Source organism: Symphodus melops (assembly GCF_947650265.1).
Source record: "Symphodus melops genome assembly, chromosome: 3".
NCBI lineage: Eukaryota > Metazoa > Chordata > Actinopteri > Labriformes > Labridae > Symphodus > Symphodus melops.
The window spans coordinates 2,674,853-2,697,634 of NC_136693.1; the positions used below are offsets into that span (position 1 = coordinate 2,674,853).

Consider the following 22,782-nt stretch of genomic DNA (forward strand, 5'->3'; position numbering starts at 1 on the left):
AAGAAGAAAAAGACTAATGATGGATAAATGTAGATCGTTTTCCAGGAATTTACAAAATCACTTCAAGTAGATGATAAAGAATAGTCCATGAAGGATTCCCTAAGCTTTAATTAAGTTATATCAGACATACAGCTCACAGTCTGAGGCCGGTCAGGATGCTCCACAGTCAGATCATGATGACATTACAATAATAATAATAATAATAATAAATGTAGAAGGATTTTAATTAAAATGAAGATGGAGTTCAGGAAACTGATTCAGAAAAAAAGAATGAATATTTCTGCATTTCTTACTTTTATGAACTCTGAGGACAGATTTGAAAAGTGACACCAGACTGATGTCTTCATGTCGACTTCCTTGATGTGAACGATAATCTTTAAATGTATAACAGACAACATTTGAACATATAAGTTCTTTATAAAAGTGTCTGATGTAAACTTCAGTAAAGGAGAAAACTTCAGACTTTTAGATTAAAAACTTTAATGTTGATTTTGAACAGAAATTCAAACATTTGACAAAAGACTTTAAAATGCAACAAATCGTCTAAACAAGCTTTAAAGTTCACATCGGATGAGTCCGCAGTAATAAATAAAAATGAAAAACAAGAGGCTGAAAGGTGAACAGTGTGGACGGAGAGTTTCAAACATCATCGTTGTCGTTGTTGTATCAGGAGGATAAAAACATCTGTCACATCTGCTGAGAAACACGTCGAGCTGCAGCCTGATTGTTTAAACAGCAACAGATGAGAGGAAGCAAATAAAACATCAAATTCTATCACAGGCAAACTCTTAATAAGTAGAACCACATTCTCTAAATTTAAAAAGAAATGAAAAGTTTATAATTGAGGGACTTCTGCGATCCTTCAGTAAAGGTAACACCGCAGAGTTAAACACTTCAGATATAAGTCATGCATCTACTTTTTAAAAACTCTAAAACAGATTATAATATCCAGAGGGAACGTTTCTCATTCTGCACATTGGCTCACCGCTGATCAATTCTTCATTATTGATAATAATCGAGGATGCATTCATGTGTTTTATTAGATCAGGACGTGGCCTCGTGTAGACGGCGATACGGGATTCAGATTCTAATCCCTCAATTCAATAAAGAACCGATTTTTGATTCGGAAAAAAATCTGGATTCGTAATTCAAGTTCTATTTTGAATGACTTTTAAAAAAAAAAAAGAAGAAAGATTTAGTGTATTGATCCCTGAAGGGACAATCAGGTGTTTACAGTCTGAGTGAGTGAGCAGCCACCGGGAGGCGCTCCTGAGCTGGTTGATTGGGGACACACCGGAGGAGCTGGGGATCAAACCCTCAACCTTCTGATTGAGAGACAATGACTCCTCCCACTGATCCACAGCCGCCCTCAATCGAGTCGGATCTACTCCAGTCACGTGTCAGACTGGATGAATTTCTCGCTGCTCCATTTCGGGTACACAAGGAAAAAAAAAGAAGTTCTGAATCTCTTTCAAATCTCAGAGGACAACAATCTTCATTTGTACAGAAATGGATTTTTTCCCCTCCACTTCTAATGATATCTGCTTAGCCTAGCCTAGCTTAGCTTAGCTTAGCCAAAGGATATCAGGGGTGAAAAACAAAGTTTACTAAAAACTTCCTCCACCCAGTTACTGTTTTCAGGGGATCCAAAAGTTCAACATCAACTCAGAGAAATATCAATAAATACTGAGTCCATCTGTGATTTTTAAATAAATGGGTAGAAAAACAAAAAAACAGCTTTAAGAGAAATGCTCATCAAGCTGTTTTAAAGTATTGATCAATCGATTGAAACCAATAAGAACCTTCATTTTTCAAAGCAGGGTGAATAAATAAAAGACAGTTACAGATCTGCTGCGTTGAGTTTGTGCATGGACATTTTCTTTTTCCAACTCTGACACTTACTGCTCCCTCATCGCTCAGAAAGTCGACACTGTGTGTGTGTGTGTGTGTGTGTGTGTGTGTGTGTGTGTGTGAAGATGAGAAAAGGCAATAAGAGGAAAACGAAGCTCCCATTTTGATCTGCTCGTGGACGTCAGTTCAGTGAAACAGAAAAAGAAGGAGGAGGGGAGTTATTGGACTTTCCTTTTCCTCGAGCGGAATCGTCTCCTGCGCTGCTTGTACAGGTGTCGGAAGTTGATGAAGAGTCCTGCAGAGCAGAGGGAGTCTCAGTCAGTGTCATTAAACAGGCAAAGTCTAACAGGGAGCCGTGTGACCGACAGTTCAGACATATTGATGTTCCTCGTCAGAGACACGTTTGCACGAGTGTGTGAGGCTGGCTTTACACGACAACGCTCCCACGTGAAACCAACAAATCATTGGATCAGATGTGCTTTTTGTTAAGACGTTTTCAGGGCTAAAAAAAAAAAAAAAAACGCAAAAAAAAATTAACCAATCCTCCAGAGAGGAAATCTTAAAAACGCTCCACCCGTCTGAAAGGGTTGAAAAATCAAAAGTGTGCGTTGATGTCACATCCACAGGCAATCAACAACAAACATGTGGGATTATTTCCATCAGTCGGACATTCAAGTTGTCCGAGCTGCTCTGATATCTCTCCAGGAGTTTTACAGTCGCTCACTGGACCACCGAGTCACCTGGAGACGCCCGTCTAAACGCGGAATAAAAAAGTGGGAACGTAACGTCACTTTTGCAGTTTGTGTTCAGATCGTTGTCGTGTCACGTCAGCCTCAGAGAGATCTTTAAAGCAGCTTGTCATCCCCCCCCCCCCCCCCCCCCCCCTCTCTCTCCCCACCTTCACTCTACTCTGTCCTATCTGCATAAACAAAAGGATTCCCCATGTCCCGTTCAGTTCATCCCAAACCCTCTACACCTGTTTGCACATGTCGAGTGTCTCACCCAGGAACATGAGGACCAGGTAGAGCTGCAGCGTGTACGAGAAGCTGAAGGAGTGACCCAGCACGGCGGGGAGAGGGATGCTGAACAGACGAGTCTCATCGAAGATCGGCAGAGACTGGATCACAGCCACGGCTGGAAACAACAGCGTCACACATCGTGAGCAACAACCTTCATAAACGTCACTTCCTCCCAACCTTTCCTCCTCACTGACCTTCAGCCAAAACCCCGAGCGGGTACAGCGGGATCCACAGGCTGTACCTGAGCCACGTCAGCAGCTTCCAGTCCGTGCCCATGCAGGCCAGCATGTAGAACGGGTATCTGGCGTACAGAGAGAGAGAGGCGAGGTTACAGTCGACCAGGACGCAGTGTGTGTTCACCAGAGAGAGCGAGGGGGAAGAGGGCTGACCTGAAGATCTCGATGGTGCTCCACAGGTAGAAGACGAAGAAGACGACGGGTTTGTTCTGCATGTCCTCCAGACTGCCGAAGATCACGAACAGGATGACGTTCCTTCCCGCCACCTGCAGGAACAGAAAACACGAGTTCAGCCTGGTGTGGGGACGTGGTTTTCTGTGTTGCATCTGAGCCGTGCTCTGCAGGTCATCAGAGACAGACCGCCGGTGCGATCATCTTATCATAAGTGCATTTTATGCCTCGGGCAGAGCTGGTTACCAGGGAGAAAGAAAACACTGGAACAACACGCGTCCAAGGAGACTCAGACTTCCCACCTACAGGAACTCAAATAACATCAATTTGACTTAAAGATTGCTAAAATAATCAAAGAAAAAACCAGAAGAAATGTTTTTGTTTGGTAAGATGTTCTCAGAGCATGCAAATCAACCACTAGGCCACAGCCTCCCCTCGTTAATAAATCTCTCTTAACGATAAAAAGGAGAAAATGTGGCTTCTATCTGAAGCTGTTCCACTGCCCGCTTCCTGTTGCTTTGACCTGATAACTGCTCTCATATCTGGCAAACCCAGGGGGGCGTCCAAAACGGCCGTCAAAGCCCCGCCTACCTCCTCTGGTCCAATCAAATCCAGAGCCTTCAGGAGCAGAATCTAAAGTTAGAAGGAGGACAAACTGGCTGCTGCGTCGTGTCACCTGAATCATAGCGGGGAAAAATCCAGTCTTGACCAGCCCCAGTAACGGGTTGATGACCTCGAGCACGGCCATCATCTGACAGAAATACATCATGTCAGCCGTGGTGTGGAAGGTGTCATAGAAGGAGTCTGTGGACAGAGACAAAGCCACCTCATTAAACGGCACGCTACATGAGCCACCATCTCATAATCCTCAATAATATGCAAAACAAATCCCCGCCGTGTCCTCGTGTTCCCGTTTCTATTCAAATGAGCTCGTCGCTGAAAACACAGACCTCTCTCACCTCCTGTTTGTTTTTTCATACCGCACGGTGCCACTAATTGTGTTTGTCTCCCGTCTGTTTTTGTGTTCATAATCAAGCACTAACTCATTATTGAGTCCATAAAATTCAAAAGCTATTACGAGGGGAACAAATGGTTTAGTTCGGTTCTCTTTTGCTGCGTGCCAATTCGGCTTTTTTTTTTTGTTTGCACTTTTTCAAAACAGTCGTGTGATGTTTAAAAAAAAAGAGGAAAAAAAAAGCAACTATTTTACTGTGTACAAAATGAGCTGTAATGATTTCTCCTCAAAGCTGCTTTAGTGTCTCTGTGAGTCCATTTTTAGACGCTCTGAAATCACCTTAAAAAAAAAAAAAAAAGGTTGAGCTTTAATAATCGTCTGTTCTACCTGAACTGTGTTTGTTCATTTCTCCTGAGAATTATCTGCTGCCATCTCAGAACTCAGCCGGTGATTCTACAATGAACTGAAATGAGCTCTTCAGCTTTTTTTCTCCCTTTTCAGGAAATATTGGTTATCAAGTTTGCATCAATCTTCTACGGCACGTCGTGGTTTTACTCTCCTTCCCTCTGTGAACGACGCTGACTCGCCACAGGAAGCCGACCGCGTCGTGCTCTTCCTTCCACAAACCTTGGCCGAGGATGAAAAGTCGAACCGTCATGTTGACGAAGATCCAGGAGAATCCCAAGAACTGCACCAGGTTATACATGAACAGGTATCCTCTCTTCAAGCCGAGGTACGCTGAGGAGACAGAATCACTCAGGTGAGCTGACGTCCATGAAATGACACATGTGGATGTTTGCAGCTGAGTGTGACTCACGGTCTTCACGGACTCTGGACTCCACACTGATCCTGTTGATCTTCTCCTCCTCCTGAAAGAGAACACAACACTCAGCATCACGTCATACCTGCAGCTGTACGTTCACCTGTTTGAACCACGTCAACAAAGAGATCCACGCTCAGTTCAACCTCCTTTTTCTCCTCCGTTTCTGATTTGATTGAAACTGGATCTAAACCTCGTCAGGATTCAAACTCTGTCCTCTTAAATGCATCTTTAAGTCCTGAGACCGAGCGAGCTCCACGCAGACCCGCTCAGAAACACGAGCGAGTGGATCTGGACCTCATAAAAGAAGTTTCTCCTCTCACCTCCGACTCAGGATTCCCCGGCTTCTGACGTGACATTCTCCGAGTCCGAGGGGACTTTGTTGTGTCATGTGTGGGAGAGATTCGACTCTCAGTGCAGAATAGAAACCTGTCCCATCAGCTCTGCCTGACCACAACGACAGATGCAAAGTTTTGAGGGCTGGCTGTGAAGCGTGATGAAAGCCTGTTGTTAAAAATGGCTTCACCGCAGCTTCCTCTTTGCATGAAACCTGTCTGCACTTAAAACACTCTATTTATACTTCCTTTATATAAAAAGCCTGAACTGGCTCTTCAGCACAGTTTGTTTTTGCTCCTCTTCCTACCTTCGCCTGAAGCTCCATCTCTGCGTCAGACTCGTCCAGCCAGCGGTCGAAGTCTGGAGCCAGGAACAGAGGCTTCTTCTCCTGCAGCGTGAGCCGGTCCCACCAGCGCTCCTCCTGCTTCCTGATCTTTACGTCCACCAGACGCTGCGTGGACTTATGGCTGATCTTTACAGACACACACACACAGAGAGCAGAGTTTATTCTTCTGTATCTTTCATCCAAGAAAGAGAAAGTGACTCGTCCTTTTATCCACCGCTTCACGACCATGGATGGTTAAAGGACACTTTGCTGAGTCATGTGAATAATTCATTATTTCTCTTTGCAGTCAGAAATCTGGGAGAAAGAGAGAGAGTGGGGAGTGACGCGTTAGAAATGAGCGACAGGTCGGTTTGAACCCTGGACCGTCCGCTTGAAGGACACCACAAGATTTGTTTTTTTTTCTGCCTGATCTTTTGTATTTTATGGGGTTTTTTTGTCGTTTTTTTTTATGTGTTCCTCCGTTTTAAAACAGTTTTTTTTGCATGAGGGGTGCTGCAGAAAAAAGCTGAGTCACACTTTAAAAACTCCTTTAAAGTTGAAACTGCCTCGTCATGCGTCGTACTTCAGGTGTTAATAATATGAGGTCTGATAATAAAGTGACTACATGTAAAGGGTCACGCTCTACGACATAATTAAGACTTCAGCAGGAAGACGTTTTCAATCAGCGCCTGCTTTAATTAGATTTACACTCACTGAAGTGACACATTCACTGTCACACTGAGGATTTGTGATGTCTGAAACTTTCCTCTGAGCAAAAGCTTCATTGTTTAAGAGGAGGACGTTAAAAACTCAACATAGAAGCTGGAAGTATTGATGTGATTTTTAAAATGGATATAAATATTTATCTTAATCTCCAGTGACAGTATGTCACCGTCACACAACCAGAGGGGCAGCAGCTCCATCTGCTTAGGCTGGGAACTGGAGGGTTGTCGGTTCAATCCCGGAATGGACCAAAATATGGAAATTAGTCAGGTAGCTGGAGAGGTGCTCGGTCCCTGACGAGGTGCCCTTAAGCAAGGCGCCCCACTCTGACTTCTCAACACTAACGCATGTCCACAGGTCAGGTGTGTGTGTGTGTGTGTGTGTGTGTGTGTGTGTGTGTGTGTGTGTGTGTGTGTGTGTGTGTGTGTGTGTGTGTGTGTGAAATACGTCAAATAAAAACAAAAACAGGGCTTAAAGAAAGAGTGACAAACAGGTCAGACTGTACGGAGACTAATATCTCTAACTGTTGAAAGAATATTATAACTGGTTTAAATACAGATATAGATAGATATAGATAGATAAAGTACCTCGGGTTGAACGGGATGAAGGAACTCCAGACTGAACTCGTACTCATTGTCTCCTTTAGCTCCGTGACCCTGAGCTGTGGGACAAAAACAAAAGAGGATGGAGAGGACGTTAATAACCGACTATTATAAAGATAAATTAAAACGTTTCCCGGTCACAGCTTGAACATGAATGTGATGAGATGATGTTTTTCTTGACTTTACATTTTGAGTTCACGGGACTCTGTGAAACAATAACGCACAGATTCATCCACGATAGAAAAAAAAAACAGTGGTCACATGATAACAGAGCTTTAAAGTGAAAGTGGATCAAACATTTGAGACGGTGTAGAAAGAATACAGAAATGCGACGGATCATGACAACATTTATCAGCTCTGTACAAACCGACCTCTGAACTGAAGAGTGTTGTCCTGCAGGCTGATGTCCAGATCCTGAAAAGACAAAAAGGAAAACTCAAGCCGACATTGACACACCTAAATAACAGGTCAGATGATAGTCGATGTTAGAGCCCCATGTTATAGATTATATTAGTTTATCTAGTGACTATGGTACTGGCTCAGCTTTCATCTGAGCTTCACTGTTACACGAGCAGTTCTCCGTCACCAGCAGAGGGCGCTGTACGGATTACAAAAAGCACTTTTCAGAGTGTCTGTGACGCTCGATGCTTTGAGTGACCATCTCGTCTGTGTTAAACATCTTTTCCACGCGTGTTTGAGAACTGCACCATGAATGTGTGCATCGAAGGCTAACACACATCCTGTGACGCTGACGGCTTCATCTGCACTGCACTCTCCTCGTTAGTTAACGGGCCTCACAACATGACAGGTGTTCTTCTGTTCAGTAATCATGAGACCGTCCTCCTACCAGGCCAAACAAGATCCAGGGCCACCATTTAAAGAAGTCATGCATCTTTGATGAGGCCTTCGTCTAACAGGCGCAGCGTGAGGATGGGCTTAAACTGAAAAAGCTCCAGGAGGAGGAGAACCGGTATTTCATGTTGCTTATGAATGCAAACAAGCAGCCAGCAAGAAGAAGAAGGATGAACGCAAGACAGTCAAAGAGACTCAAATCCTTCTTAATGCAGGTTGTGTTTTTCCTGATATTAATAATCAACATGGTAGTGGATGAATCTGCTGATGCAAACTAAGCTGCTCTCATCAGCAGGAAACATCTAAGTACTTGGAGGTTGTCGAACTGATGTGAAAACAGTGCTGCTGTCATCATCAGCTGTTACTGTGCACTTAGTGAGAAGCCATCAGACGGCTCGGACCACACGGGGTTAATTAAAACAACAACGAGGAGTTTTATTTTCTTATTCGTCTAATCCCTGAAATGATTCTGTGATCGTTACACTTCAGCTTCATTCAGCTCCAGTTCAACTTGAATCATTCATCATGAAACTCTTTTGCTTTTTGATGGCTTGACCTTCAGGTACGGTTGTCAATATTTGTGGTCTTGTTAAAACCATGAGCAATACAACCTCCATTATTTAAGCTTTAAAAGAAACTCTAGATCCAAAGTCATGTTTCTAATCAAGACAGATGTGCAGAAATTACACAAACATGACAACTTATTTGTGCAATCTCGAGAGTGAGCAGGAGTTGATGTGCCTTTCCTGGTGATTAGAAAGAATACATTTCCCAACATTGGATGACAAGGACTTATATTTGTTTTGTTGAAGCTCAGTCAATCCATCAAGATTTATTTATGTCGCGCCTTCCTTACAAATCCTGAGCAATTCAAATAGTTGTACATCTATTTAAAACAAGAACAAGCAGACAATAAGGACAAAACGTGTTTGAAATATGAACATGGATTTAAATGTAGAGACAGCCAAAGCAAAAACAATGTAAACAAAATAAATAAAAATGAGGAGATAATCAGGAATAAAAAGTAATATAATTGAAAATATTAATTAAAGTTAGAAATACAGAGTTTTTTGGCATGGTGTCCAAACAGGTACTGTATATAGATATTGTTGCTGCTTTGGAAGTCAAAATAAATAAATTTACGAAATATTTAAAACACTTTGCGATGCGGGACGGTTGACTTAAAACATCAGATTTTATAAATTGTGTTATTATAAATGCACAATTAACCGATTTACATCGATTTAACTCCTAACACTTCGATTAATCGATACCAAGAGGGCAAATATGAACTAATCTGCTGATAAAACACTTAGTACAGTGAGGATATCATCTTTATAAAGGCTTCATGTGTCATTAAACGAGCAGTGTGTGTGTGTGTGTGTGTGTGTGTGTGTGGGATGGATGGATGCTGCGGACGGTCCTACCGTCGCGTCGCTCAGCTCCACCCGGAGAAGGAGCTCTCCGTGCCGCTGAGCCCAGAACACGTGAGGGGTGAGGCTCCGCATCGTCCCCTGGCTGTCTTTTATCATGTCCTAAAGCCAGAAAGATAAAAGAACAATCTAGAGAGAATGACGAGAAGGAATCATCATTTGACTCTCTCTCTGCTCTGTCAACCCCCAACACAACACAACAGTGGAGCAGGAGCACATCATGCAGCTGACTTCCGGGGGGAGGAGCCGCGCAGACTCAGACTGCCGTGTAAAAAAACACTCGGTTACAAGAGAACGCCAATTTTTTTTTTCCAACTTTATTGAAAATTTCAACATACACAAAATGACAAAACAAACTCTTAAAAGGATGCAAGAGAATGCCAATACACTGCCAAAGTGGAGTCAAATTATTTCAGTATAACCAGGAACATGTTTATATTTTATTAAGAGTCAAAGTAGAAAATTAAGAAATGTTAAAATACTTACTTTTTTTATTATTTAAGGTGCATTGTGGAGATTTGGTTGTGAAATTAGAAAATTGGACAAGTGAATTAAGTTGTGGCTCCTCGTATAATTTCCCACTCTCTCTCTCTCTGATATCTGACTCTATCCAATGTCCTGTGATTAAATAAAGCCATAAAAAACGACAAAAATAAACTCTTATGTTAAAAACTGATAGAAATGATGGTATACCTACAATAGTTTTCTTTATAATAATAATAATGATAGCCTACATTGATCTTACTCAAGGACACTTAACGAAGAACAAACTTTGCTTTTCTTCTAATAACTAATGAGTACTTATTGTTGCGTGTATAATTGTCATACAGCTAATAATAACACAATTATGGTCAATTAATAATCCACAGCCTGCGGTATTTTTTACTGAAAGGGTTAGGGTTAAGGTTAGGGTTAGGGTAGGATTAGGGTTAGGCAAAATTAGGGTTAGGGTTAGGGTAGGGTTAGGGTTAGGCAAAATGAGGGGTAGGGTTAGGGTTAGGCAAAATGAGGGTTAGGGTTAGGGTTAGAGGGTTAGGGTTAGGGTTAGAGGGTTAGGGTTAGCGTTAGAGGGTTAGGGTTAGGGTTAGGGTTAGAGGGTTAGGGTAAGGGTTAGGGGTTAGGGTTAGAGGGTTAGGGTTAGGGGTTAGGGTAAGGGTTAGGGTTAGGGTTAGGCTAACCAGTCGATGAAAGAGCATATATCAAATTATTGAATAGGTAATTCATTAATTTGAATAGGTAATGGGTTAGGGTTAGGCAAACCCTAACCCTAAACCTAACCCTAACGCTAACCCTAACCCTCTAACCCTAACCCTAACCCTAACGCTAACCCTCTAACCCAAACCCTAACCCTCTAACCCTAACCCTTCACCAATTTAATAATTTGATATATGCTCTTTCATCGACTGGTTAGTATGTGTTTTTATACAGAAATTTAAGAAGAAAAAAAAATCACCCAAACGAATTAAAAACAGCGATTACTCATTAACCCCAGGAAAGTTCTGAAAGAAACCAGGGGTCTTTGAACGCATCACAAACATACACTCCCTGCTCCCAACAATGGCTCGTGTTTTTGGACCTTATTCACCTGAAAGGACTATTTTTTAATGAAACTAAAGACACGTCAATAATGTTCCGTTAACAATGCCCTAACTAAGCTCTTAATGTTTTTTATTGTTTGCTGCTAAAGCTAGCTAGCAGACTGTAAGCAGCAGTCGCGTGAGCTCACCATGGTAACGCCTCTTCAGTGTCAAAGTTCAACAGCGGGATCGTCAGGTTATTATCCGGCTGTGAATGACCCCACACACCTTGATTCATTCCTGGACTGCTACCGCTGGAGAGCTCGTCGACACAACAACATTCACCGCTACAGACTGTGAGGTGTGATTTTTTTTTTTAAAGGAAGCAAAATGAGTCCAAGCGGAGAAACCACCGAGGAAACCTCCAAATCTCCACTTTCGACCCCCGTTAACGTCTTAGACCAACGACAGAGGAAGAGAATTATCAACGTTGTTTACATCATCGCTGCTCTGGATGTCACATGGATGTTTTTGCAGTTTTCAGTAACCCCTGTGAGTATTTTTCTTGTTATGTCAGAGCACGATGCTGAGATTTCCGTGCCTGTCATGAACGCGCCTTGAAACATTAAATAAAATCAACAAACCTTTATAATCGCTTCATTATAGTATACATGTTGCATTGATGACATATTGTGTTTATTGTGCATTCATCATGAGCCTCAGGGTGATCATTAGTTTTATTTTATGACAATCTTTTTGAACTTTCATAACTGCGATAACATCTCAAAACAACAGCCTTAGTCACATCTGTATTATATACATATATTATTATATTATATTATATATCAATACCTAACACCTGATTTAAAAACCTAAAAGGATGAAAGTACAGTCGATATATCAGAGTAATGCGAATAAATGTCCTTTATCAATGTGTAAACTGTACATAGATACACTACTGTTACATTGGCTCATGTCATGGTTATGTAACATGTTCATTGATGGAGTAAAACAAAGTACTTAACTGGGTTTATTAGTTAAAGTAGCCTACTTAAAACACTTTCACTTACACTTTCATTTTCTGTACGAGTGTATAACTATGCAGAGAAAAATGTTTGTAAAGTATCAAAAACCCTTCAAATATTTGATTTAAAGATATGATGTTATATAGATGTAGTTGAGTTCAACATTGCAGGATTCAAAGTGGAGTTAGAGTCTAAGCTGTTATTTAAAATGATGATAGTGATTACCCACAATGACCCCTTCACGATGTTTGTTTAGTCTAGACAACAGTCCAAACCTCAAAAATGTTAAACATATATTGAATTTGTAAAAAGATGCGTTTCTCTGTTGAAAACCCAGAATTAATTTAATATTAAGTGTATTTAGAGGAGCTGGAAAACAACAAGAAAGTACACCGATTATATGTCGGGAAAATAATGTCCACAGTTGAATTTAAGTGTAACATTCAGGTGAGCGACACTGATTCATTCTCCTGAAAGTTATCAGAGCTTTCCCCTGAGCCGCTGCTCTAAATAAGGTGATGGTAACGTGATTTCAGAGTTCCTGTACGAATGTACAGAGTTTTTTTATGTTGTAAAAGAAGTGCTGATTACTGGGGATATTAACAACAAGTCATATGAGCTGAAACTTGTGTGACTTGTGTCATCACCTTTGGACCAGAAGCTGCTGGGTCTGCAGCAGAAATGTACTTATGAAACATCTATAATGTAAACACAGCTTCTGTGACCTTTAACCTGAAGTTGATGTAAAAGTCTGAAGGGAAACGTTGCAGTGCACGGTAAAATGTGTTTCTGCCCTGAAATGCCTTCACCAGGACAAACATCACCTAAACTGTATCTGGAGTCATTTTTAACAATGTGTTTTCATGATGTTTCTCTTCAGTATCTGGCAAAGAAACTCGGCTTCGACACCTTGTGGTTTGGTTATTTACAAACCACGGTCGGTTTAATTCAGCTGTTCGGGGGTCCCATGTTTGGAAGGTGAGTCCATGAAACTGCTTGCAACATAATGAAGAACTTGTTGAATCAAATCCGACCTGCACGTCGTCTGGAAGAAAACTTTTTTTTTTTTTTTTTTTAATCTTCTTTTGGGACAGGTTTGCAGATCTGTTCGGAGCACGAGTCGCCCTGTCTCTGGCGTGTTCTTCATCAGTTGTTTTCTTTCTGTTGCTGGCCATAGCAAACCACCCGGCCATGCTGTTCATCCACAAAATCCCCACAGTCTTCATGCACGTCCTACCTTGTAAGCACCACAAATACTCTTCTCCTTTTTTTAACCAGTGTAAATAAGCCTCAGAGTTCCTCTTCAACATGTGTGTGAAGTGTGTTGTTGTAAATCCACTCTGATCCTGTGTTTGATCATGTCTATAAACCCCTCTATTTCAGCCCTGCTCAGAACAGGCTGTTTCTGTGTCTGTAGCTTTAAATATGTAAATGAGCCGTGTCTGACCACGCCCCCTCTCTGGAAGGGCTCGGGTGTACTCGCTGCTTTCTGGCTCCATGTCCTATTGTTTACGGTGAGAAGGCAGACTCAGAGGGCAGAACAAACACCTAGCTGTGGGAGTGTCACCCACCTGGGGGAGGGGCTACTGCCCTTTGTGATGTCATGAAGGGGAAATCTCCAAACGGCCTGTTTGAGCACATGTTTTCTGAAAAGTGGAGCAGGCAGAAGACGGAGAGGATGGACTTTTCTCATCATTGGGGGGGTTTGTAGTCGAACTAGAGACATGTTAGAGAAACATGGTGAAGCATCATGTGACCTTTAACGTAACACTCACCTCAAAACCTTTTGATCCAGTTGTGTCGTCTTCTTAAAATGTTTGCAGTGTCTCTCTTTATGTGCTGTATTTGTAATCCCTCTCCTGTCTGCAGCTTCTCAGATGGTTGTCGCTGATCTTTCAGAACCCGACCAACGAGCCGGTGCTCTATCCAAAATGGGACTGTGTTTTGGGATCGGTATGATAGCGGGCTCCACGTTGGGTGGCCAGCTTAACACGCGCTACGGGTGAGTTTCATTCACAACAATGAATCGAAAAACAAGAGAATCTGCAAGCGAAAGAAATGACGTACTACTAGTGAATATGAAAGTGGAGGAAAAACCTGAACCTGAACCTCTAACTCTGCTCTCCCTCCTGATCCTCAGGGAGACGTTTACTGCATGTTTTGGAGCTGCAGGGAGCGCCTTCAGTTTACTGCTGGTTCTAAAGTTCATCCCAAAATCGACCAAAGTTCAAGCTGCGGGACCCAACACAGACAGTAAGACACCTCTCTGCTACACCTGATACCTGGATACAAGATGTGTTCAAAGACAGGTTAGAGTCCGTCATGACTGTTGGGCAAACATTCATTGGTGGCCCCTCAAACCAGCGTCCATGATTATTTTCACCGCGGTAATGCATGCGACACTTAGCAGGGACGTTTTCTATGTGCACATTTTGAGGCAATGCTGTGGTTTAAAGTGTTGGGGGCCTATCGGCCTGGGGCCCCCAAGCAGTTGCCTGCCTTGCCTGTTGAAGCGCCTCTGCATGCATTTTACAGTAGTGGCATCAACACAGCATCCATCTCGAGCCCATCTGCTGATCTCGACCCATCAGAGGATTTTTATGGCACGTTTGAGCCACGGCAACGTCAGGCAGTGACGGCGGATTGTCAGCTTCCATTCATTTGTCTGATGAGTTAATCGGTTGCCATTGACAACATGCTTCCTGTTGTGCACTAGAGAAGAGAATGCTCAGGTGCAGAATGTTTTGTGCATCACGCTCCGGAATGAGACGACGTCACAGCAGCGTGCACGAGAGGACTAAACGGACAGTCTCCGGCTCACACCGGGTTTGATTCCTGAAGAGGAAACATGGAAAGCTTTCAGAGAAAGACGGTTGACTTCGATTTAACCCAGCAGCTCCCGGCGCGCCCCTCGTCATCGGGTGACGGGGATGACTGGTTTTCAAATCTTTCTGACGCTCAGTGGGAGTGTTTCTCCACGCTGTGTAAAAATGAGGCGACTGCGGAGGAGATCCAAGTCAAGAAGAAAGTCGACGCGATAATACACGATGGCACCAAGAGCAAAGATCAGGACAGAAAGGAAATAGTTCACCTCAAACAGGAATTGTCTGTGTTGAACAAGAAATCCAGAATCCAAGAATTAGACCTGAGGTGGGGGCGAAAGCAGAAAGAGGCCCTGGAGCAAGAGCTCGAGAGCGTCAAGAAGGAGCTGCAGTTGATGAGACAGGCTGCGGGCGAGCACAGGACCCAGCAGCATTCTCTGAAGGACCAGCTGGGCAAGGTGGTCAAAGAGAGAGATGGCCTGCAGCTCAAGTTACTGGAGTGCAAAGGTGAAAGCTCTGAGCTGCGGGACAAATTGACCAACCAGCAATCAGCCCTGAAGAGTAAAGAAAGTCAGTGTCAGGAGCAGATGAAGCAAATCCATCTCCTGAAGTTGGAGAACGAGAAGCTGAAGAAGGAGAGGGACATCAACAAATCGGAGGCTGAGTACAAGAGGCAGGAGCTGCGGTGGTGTGAGGAGGCGCTCCAAATACAGAAGAGGATCCCAAAAAAGATTGTTATAGTCAAAGGGAAATCTCACGTGTTACTCCCCAAAAGACGCAGCAAACCTGTGACTGTGCAGGACAACGAGTCCTTAAAGAAAGAGCTGTGCAGGACGAACAAGGAGCTTCTCTCCACCACCGAGGAGCTGAGGGAGACGCAGCAGCGCGGTCACGACATGAAGCAGAGTCTGACGCACGTGTCGGTGCAGCTGCAGCAGTGCAAGGCTCAGCTCAGAGAGCAGAGCAGAAAGCTCATGGCCCTCACAGCGGAGAGAAACATGTACTGTAGTGAGGTGGAAAGGCAGAAGATGGAGTCAGAAGAGGTCACACAGCAGCTCCGGAAAGAGAAGCTGCAGGCGAAAGCGGCAAAGAGGAACAAAAAAGCAGAAAAGCCGTCGCCTGGAGTGATATCGAGCCGGTCTCAACCCACGCCGATATCCATCATCATCCAGCCGCAGAGCGCTCTCTGTGTGAGCCCAGCTGCAAAAAACAAATAAATAAAACTTCAACAAAGTTGAGAAACTGTGTTCATTGAAGCTCACCTCGAGTGGGCGCTTCAGGTTAGGCTTCTTATAATCAGGCCACATCTCAAAATGTTGAAATGGTGCTCGTTTGGTGGAGCCAAAGTAGAAACAGTTTTTTTTAATTTGAAGGTTTTTTTGGGGGCTTTTTATTCTTTAAGAAACAGGACAGAGAGAGAGAGCTCCACTACAGCCTCCTTACATGGGGATTATTGAGATTTAAAAAAAGACTAATTACATTAAAATGATCTCTTACAAACCTGTGACATGTCGTCTTACACTGGATGCTCCAAAAAATGACTTTCATCCTTACCGTTCACATTTCAGACTGAGAAGAGTGCAAGCGAACATATTCATATTACAGTTCACTTTTTAAAATGACATTTTAAAGCAGCTCTCTGGATAAAGTGACGCTGACCTTGACCTTCATCCGACGGGACAAAGCATCACCTGTATTCATGAGCTTCAGGCGCTGACTGAATGATTCAGATCACGGATACAAACGAGAGGCCGGCTGAGAGACAGGGTGACGAGCTCGGACATCCGGAGGTTTTGCAAACACGTCGTCTAACTTTGGAGGAGACTCCAGTGGAGACGGCTCACAGGAGGGACGACCAGTATACATCACATGTAAAGCCTTCTGCCACCATGAGCCTGTTCTCGATAAGCACGGATTTTACTGAGCTAAATTTATCCACAAATTTCTCCTGCTGAATTCTTCTCAGCTCACGTCTCGTCTTCTCTCTCTTCACTTCTCGTGGTTCGTCAAACACAAAGTGCCTCTGAGATCTTTGATTTGTCTGCTGCAGGTCAGAATAAAAACAAGTCGGTGTTCAGCGTGGGCGAGATCACCCGACTGATGAAGTTCCCTCGTGTGACGCCCACATTCCTGGTGAAGATAATCGTAGGCCTGCCGTCAGGTGAGCACGGCGAGTCTCCATCCCTGATCCATTCCTCATTATTACAATGAACGTTTTTACTGCATGAAGATGCCTTTAAAGTCCTTCTGTGTAGATGAGGAGACTGTATAGAAGTATAACAATAAGCCACGCTGTTCACTGTAAACTCTCTTCATCTCTAAACTCTTTCTTCAGGTATTTTCCAGGTGATGTTCTCAATCATCGCTCTGGAGTTCTTTAAGCTGGAGCCTCAGCAGAATGGTTATCTGATGGCTTATTTTGGCATAGTCCAAATGGTAAGTGCCTGAAGATGGACTGGTTTGAGCCGACGAGATGATAGAGCAGACTGTCGTTTCATGTTTCATCAATATTTGGATTCTCGTTCAGGTCATCCAGGGAGCGGTGATCGGCCGGCTCACAGCCAGGTTCTCTGATAACTCGCTGCTGCTTCTGTCCATCGGAGTGGCTTCGATGGTCGGACTGGCTCAGGTACTAATACACACACACACACACACACACACACACACACACACACACACACACTCTATCACTTTTCATGATCTCTGAAGAACAGCTTCCGTCACAGCTCGAAGAAACAACTTTAAAAATCTGCACAGAAACTTTTTACGTGTGTCCATCTCTCCTCCTCTCTCACTTCTATCTGCCTCCTTTGCAGGTTTTTTATCCATCAGTATTTTTCTAACAACATTTTGATCCAAAGATGGAGCCTTCCACGTGTGTGTACTAGTTTGATGATGACTAAGTTGAACCAGGATTGCATTACGAGTGATTCGATCTGCGTCTTTTGCTTTCTGTATCGAAACAAAAAAAACACTTCTGGGATCCCAAATGAATGCAAAGCAGAAAGCTTCAGACACTTGTCACTGACAGTCTGCTCTCATTTTGAGAGATCACTTTACAGGGAATGATGAGATGCAGTCAGACAGGTTCAGGGGTTTATTTGTGATATGAGGACGCAGGCAGGTAGAGTTACGTGTTCCTACAAGTTCAAGGAAGAAAAGTCAACTTAACTCTGAAAATGTGGAGGAAGGCTCGGTTAAACAATACAGACAGGATACTGAAAATATGTGTATGTTTAAGAGCCAGTCGAGGAAGCCTGAGGGATGGAAAATGTTAATACAGAGGCCTGCAAAGTCACAATTTGAAACTCCTGCTGGGCTCACGAGATGATTCTTCTCTCTCTGCAGGCCTACATGCAGAACGTGTTCCAGTTCTGTATCATCGTCTTCCCCATGATGTTTTCTCTCAGCGTGTTTAACGTCATCACAGACAGCATCCTCACAAAGAGCGTGCCGTCCTCTGACACAGGTGAAATTACACGACATCTGAAGAACTCGAGTCGAGATTCAGAAAATAAAACAAAACGCTGTGAAAAAGATTTCATACGTAAAGAATCCCTCTTTGTTTTTGTACACAGGCACCATGATGGGTCTGTGTGCGTCCGTCCAGTCTCTGCTCCGCACAGTTGGACCGACGGTCGGCGGCTTCCTGTATGTGAACTACGGCATTTCATCAATAGGCTTAATTCAGTTTTTAGTGAACATAGTTGTGTTCGTGTTCATGCTTCAGCGTCACCTCGGGACAACACAGCATCGGGATTAAGAGCTCCTCTCATCAGGGTTTGAATTTAGGAACAATTATATCTACAGATGTTTATATTTAAAGTTTTCTGTCTCAGTCATTTAAAAAAAAAAAAAAAAAGGTGGAGTCATTTCACTCTTTTTTAAAATTTTTTTTTACCATTGTTCAGTCTGTGCTGGTGCAGGACCGGTCCACTAGATGGCAGCAAATCCTTCAGTTGAGACCTCAGTTTTATTTTCAGGCGATTATCTCTCTCTCAGGAGTTTCACTTCCAAAGTGATGCTGCGATTAAATGAAAGAAAAATCAAAAAGTGGACCAATCAGTGCCTCTGTATCACCTGTTATCTCATAGATATATATCAGAGATTTTTTAATTGTAATCAAAGTTTATTTTTTGTATTTTTGCATCGTCTGCATTAAACCTTTTAATGATGTACTTTTGAATATGAGTTATTGTAAAGCAAAGAGCATCTCAGTGTAAAACAGACCTCACGATTTATAATAATAACGCACTTTGAATACCTATCACTTTATCGGGTTAAAAAGTGCTTCACAAGATGGAAAATAAAAACAGAGAAATTTGAGGAAGTCAAAAAGTCACACATTCTTTCTTTGAGTTTTTTATATGACCCGTCCACAGCCGACATCTACATCCCCAAAAGATCCGAACTGACAAGTTGAGAGGAGCAAACGATGTGCAGTGTTCGGTGTGAATCCTCCAGTTTTATTTATTTACAGCTATCTTCTTCCTCTGCTGCCAAACTGCAGCATGTTGAGCTGATGAAATCTGCAGCAGGTGTTTCCATTGTATTTTTTCTCTGTGCTTTAAAAATGTAACGTCCAGCAATCCCCGGATGAGGATGATCTTATTTTAACAGTAGGGGGTCCGTGTTGTTCCACAGTCATTACGGACCTTTGAAGCTGCAGCTTGAACAGATGTCTTGTTGATCAAAATAAATGAGCCACTCAAACAGAGGAGATCCACACACGCAGATTAAATCCATGCTGCAACCTCCAAGGCTCAACAACGTAGCAAATGTTTGAGTTAAAAAAAAAAAAAAAAAGACTGCAGTTCCTCAAATGGCCACTTGAGGCTGGCTTTATAAGTGTGCCAGTCCTCGTAGAGCCCCCGAGTGAAAAAGGCCAAAGAAACCAGCAGAAAGCAAAATCACAGCTGTTCTGTTCACTTCAGCTAGCTGATGATAATCCTCTCGAGGGGAACGTAAACCTTTAACCTTGAATTTCCTTCAGGATCAATAAAGTATCTATCTATCTAAAGCAAAGTAGAGCTATGAGTAATTCTGACGTTGAGGGAAGTGCATCGCTTGCACAGTTAGCAAACTCGGCTAAATAAGTCAATTAACTAAACAGCCAGGATTGATAAACTGACTATGGATTTAGTAACCGTGTAACTCCGCCCACACCTCTCCTCTCCTCCTGACTCCACCCTCTTGCCCAAATATGGTAACTTCCTGTTAAAAAGAAAATTACAAAACAAAAATTAGTGGCAGCCCAAATATAAAACTTGAGGAGTTGAAATCTATTCTTAAGTGGACTCCTTCTCTCAGGCAGGATCCAAACAGTGGAGCACACGAGTCAGAGGACGAACTAACGAGTTAAAGCACCGACCTCCATTTCTTGAGCGACTGAAGCAAAAGTTTCCATCTACGATGAAACTCAAGACCTCTGCTTGACATAGCTGTGTCCACTTGTTTCATACTTGAATACACAATATTGATTTATTTTTTTTAACAATAAGATGAGAGAGTTTTCTTCTTGATTTTCAGGAGACATTTGGAGGTAAAGTTACTTTGTATAAAAATGTTTCATCGTGATAAACGGCACATTGTGTTTGATTCAATTACAAAAAGTCAAATCCAGCACATTGTGCGGTTATATTTAGTAACTCTTAGCTGGCAGGGTGTCACAGCTTGTTTAGTTTGACTGCACCTTTAATGTGATCAGCTGTCTCAGTTACAATCCCATCATCTGAGTCTGATCCCACGCCGACACGCCATCATTCCTCGCCGTATCCTGAGCCGACAAACGCGCTCAGAAACACCGTTTGAGTCTGACCTAAAAACACTCAACAACTAAATCATACCTTTTTTTTATACAGCCATTTTATACTTTTCTGGAGATGTTTTTTCCCCCTGTTTTTTATGTCCTTATTGTCACGACAGCAGAGGAGGGATAAAAAGTGGAGGAGAGAGTCGGGTGGACGTTCATGAAGCGGCCTCCTCTCTCCTCGCCTGCTCCATCAACAGAGCTCAAGAGCAGGTTGAAACTAAAATGATTAACAGAGACTCCAAATCGATCCACCAATGAGAACTTGGCAATCGAGAGGCAGAAAACTTGAGCAGAACCAGACGTACAGCTGCGACTGGCAGAGAGGCAGCAAGACTGACATACTTGGAGCAACGAATGGCATTAGATAATAGAGACTTAGACGGCAACAATTGTCCCATTTAATCAAAGTTAAAGAGTCATTATTTGAATCAAGACGACTAAAAATAGACACGTTTCTACTTTAACTCTTGGCGTTGAGCCGTTGGCTGCAAACAAGCCGATCGCTTTTGAATCTTCTATCTCCGTCTCGCTGTCAGACTTGCAGACACTCAAAAGGAGCTGTAGATGGATTTGAAGTCTGTCACTGTATCTGTGGACCCGGGAGGGGGGGGGGGGGGGGGGGGGGGGGCGACCTCGACCACTGCACCGGGTGCCTTGTTACACTTGGCCCTTTGAGTCAGGGGGGAGCCGGGACAATGCTGCTGTTAACACTCCTGACGGTGGACCTTTGGGTTCTCTAAAAGTTTAATGTGACTCTGCATGCGACCTGCGCTCACTGAGGTCAGAGATGAGCGCGTTTCGGCGGCGTTCCAAGGTTGGCCCTGTGTAGGTGCATTGGAAACCAAACGCCAGCGTGGGGGGGCGATCGGGTCCGGGGGCTTGTTTTGTCCCTTGTGGCATGGATAATGAGGCATCTGTCTCCACCTGCCGCATGGAGAGATGAGGCTCACTGTCTCACTTAAAAAGAGCACAGGTTACCTATCTGATTTGTCCGAGGCAGGCCAGGGACATGATCTGAAGCAGAGGAGTCCTCGGCCTGAATGTTTTATACCACTGCTCTCTCGTGTGTTGATGAGCCGCAGCACACAAAGCTCAGCGTTACAAACACGCTGCTCCAGAGGCTTGAAAATAACCTTCATCTGTCAGTACCCGGAAAACGTAACATCTCTGACCCAAGAAAGAATATATTCTAATGTTTATACAATTATTCATTATCAAAACTTCAGTTCCTCAAGTGAGCCGAAAGTTTTGTATCTAAAGCCGTTTTCAAATATGTACAACTGAAAATATCTCCATCATTTCAGGAGGACTGCGCCGGGAGATTCTCCGGGAAAAACAAACAACGTGGAAGAAGCAAAATGATCCGCTATACGATGCTATGATGATAATTCATATCGATGCTACGAGTAATTTGATGGAATCAAAGTAGCGTAGAACAACTTACGGGCGAACAGTAAAAACTTAATGCATCCGTTGAACTGTGTGCACAGAGAGTGTAGCGGCCTCTTGCATACACTATATGCGCCGTGCAGCAGTCACATGACATATCCACAGCCCCTCCCTTTGGCTCGAGGTCGTTCTCACTTCAGCTCACTCGGCTGGCAGGAGAAATTCACAGTGAAAAGTTTGACTGATTGTCGTACAAGCTTTATTAGTCTTCTAAATCAACTATTCTCAAGTTTTCTCGCCTCAGGACCAACCACCGACTCTGTCATGAAAGATCGCCGAACCTGTGTCGAGAGCTGGAGATAAACAAAAACCTCAGAAGAGCCAATCAGAGTGATCCCTCACCAACCGAAAAAAAAAAAAACCCTGATGTGTGCAGCTACGATCGACGATCTCCGAGGCGTGTGAAGGCCTTTAGACGAACCAAACCGAGGCTTCAAACAGAGAGTCGACAAACCAATAGGCTCTCTCAAGCTTGTGACATCACAACTTCCTTCCAGGTTTCTTACATTGTGCCGATTCCTGCTGAGTAACAATGCACACCGATGTGTACCTGACAGCAGCTCCACATGCCCCCCTATCAGCCCCTCCGGCGGGCCGACCTCGTGGAGCTGGCCACAGGAAGGAAAGGTGATCTTCGGGGGGTTTTGTCTTGGTGTAATCAGACAGCGACATCATCAATCATGAGAGGGTGAATTACAGCGGGTCACAATGGGAGATAAGATAATGAGTGGGGCCACAGCGACCTGATGAGGGAAAGCTCGAGTTCCCGTCCTGATTACACGGCAGGCAGCGGCCTTTCGGTTTGGTCCCTCGCTCGCGGTGTCCCTATTTGAC

General features: G+C 43.5%; 2 protein-coding genes across 2 annotated transcripts; one reads left to right on the forward strand and one right to left on the reverse strand.

Annotated features, from left to right (window-relative positions):
• Nucleotides 1-460: 460 nt before the first annotated feature.
• LOC306821151 (very-long-chain (3R)-3-hydroxyacyl-CoA dehydratase-like) lies at nt 461-11,116 on the reverse strand. Its single transcript, XM_079339396.1, has 12 exons — nt 11,050-11,116; nt 9,318-9,425; nt 7,410-7,452; nt 7,024-7,097; nt 5,696-5,860; nt 5,050-5,101; nt 4,860-4,970; nt 3,954-4,081; nt 3,260-3,372; nt 3,065-3,171; nt 2,854-2,985; nt 461-2,146 (listed from the first exon to the last, which is right to left on the reverse strand). The coding sequence occupies exons 1-12, from the start codon at nt 11,050-11,052 to the stop codon at nt 2,070-2,072; spliced, it is 1,113 nt and encodes a 370-aa protein (XP_079195522.1). The 5' UTR covers nt 11,053-11,116; the 3' UTR covers nt 461-2,069.
• A 112-nt stretch (nt 11,117-11,228) lies between these two features.
• Nucleotides 11,229-19,029, forward strand: slc67a1 (solute carrier family 67 member 1). The gene is made up of 10 exons (XM_079339395.1): nt 11,229-11,392; nt 12,746-12,843; nt 12,960-13,105; nt 13,735-13,867; nt 14,006-14,118; nt 16,738-16,848; nt 17,023-17,123; nt 17,215-17,316; nt 18,036-18,156; nt 18,266-19,029. Exons 1-10 carry the CDS (start codon nt 11,231-11,233, stop codon nt 18,448-18,450), a joined length of 1,272 nt encoding a protein of 423 aa, XP_079195521.1. The 5' UTR covers nt 11,229-11,230; the 3' UTR covers nt 18,451-19,029.
• Nucleotides 19,030-22,782: the final 3,753 nt, after the last annotated feature.

Excerpts from the sequence above, each read along its gene's own strand:
- LOC306821151 (XM_079339396.1), bottom strand. Across the intron at positions 5,861-7,023 it reads TTCATCCCGTTCAACCCGAG|ATCAGCCATAAGTCCACGCA; the intron begins GTACTTTATCTA and ends GTGTCTGTAAAG. Across the intron at positions 3,373-3,953 it reads TTTTCCCCGCTATGATTCAG|GTGGCGGGAAGGAACGTCAT; the intron begins GTGACACGACGC and ends CTGTTCCTGCAG.
- slc67a1 (XM_079339395.1), top strand. The coding sequence starts at position 11,231 with ATGAGTCCAAGCGGAGAAACCACCGAGGAAACCTCCAAATCTCCACTT. Across the intron at positions 13,106-13,734 it reads CTTCATGCACGTCCTACCTT|CTTCTCAGATGGTTGTCGCT; the intron begins GTAAGCACCACA and ends TCCTGTCTGCAG. Across the intron at positions 17,317-18,035 it reads CGATGGTCGGACTGGCTCAG|GCCTACATGCAGAACGTGTT; the intron begins GTACTAATACAC and ends CTCTCTCTGCAG.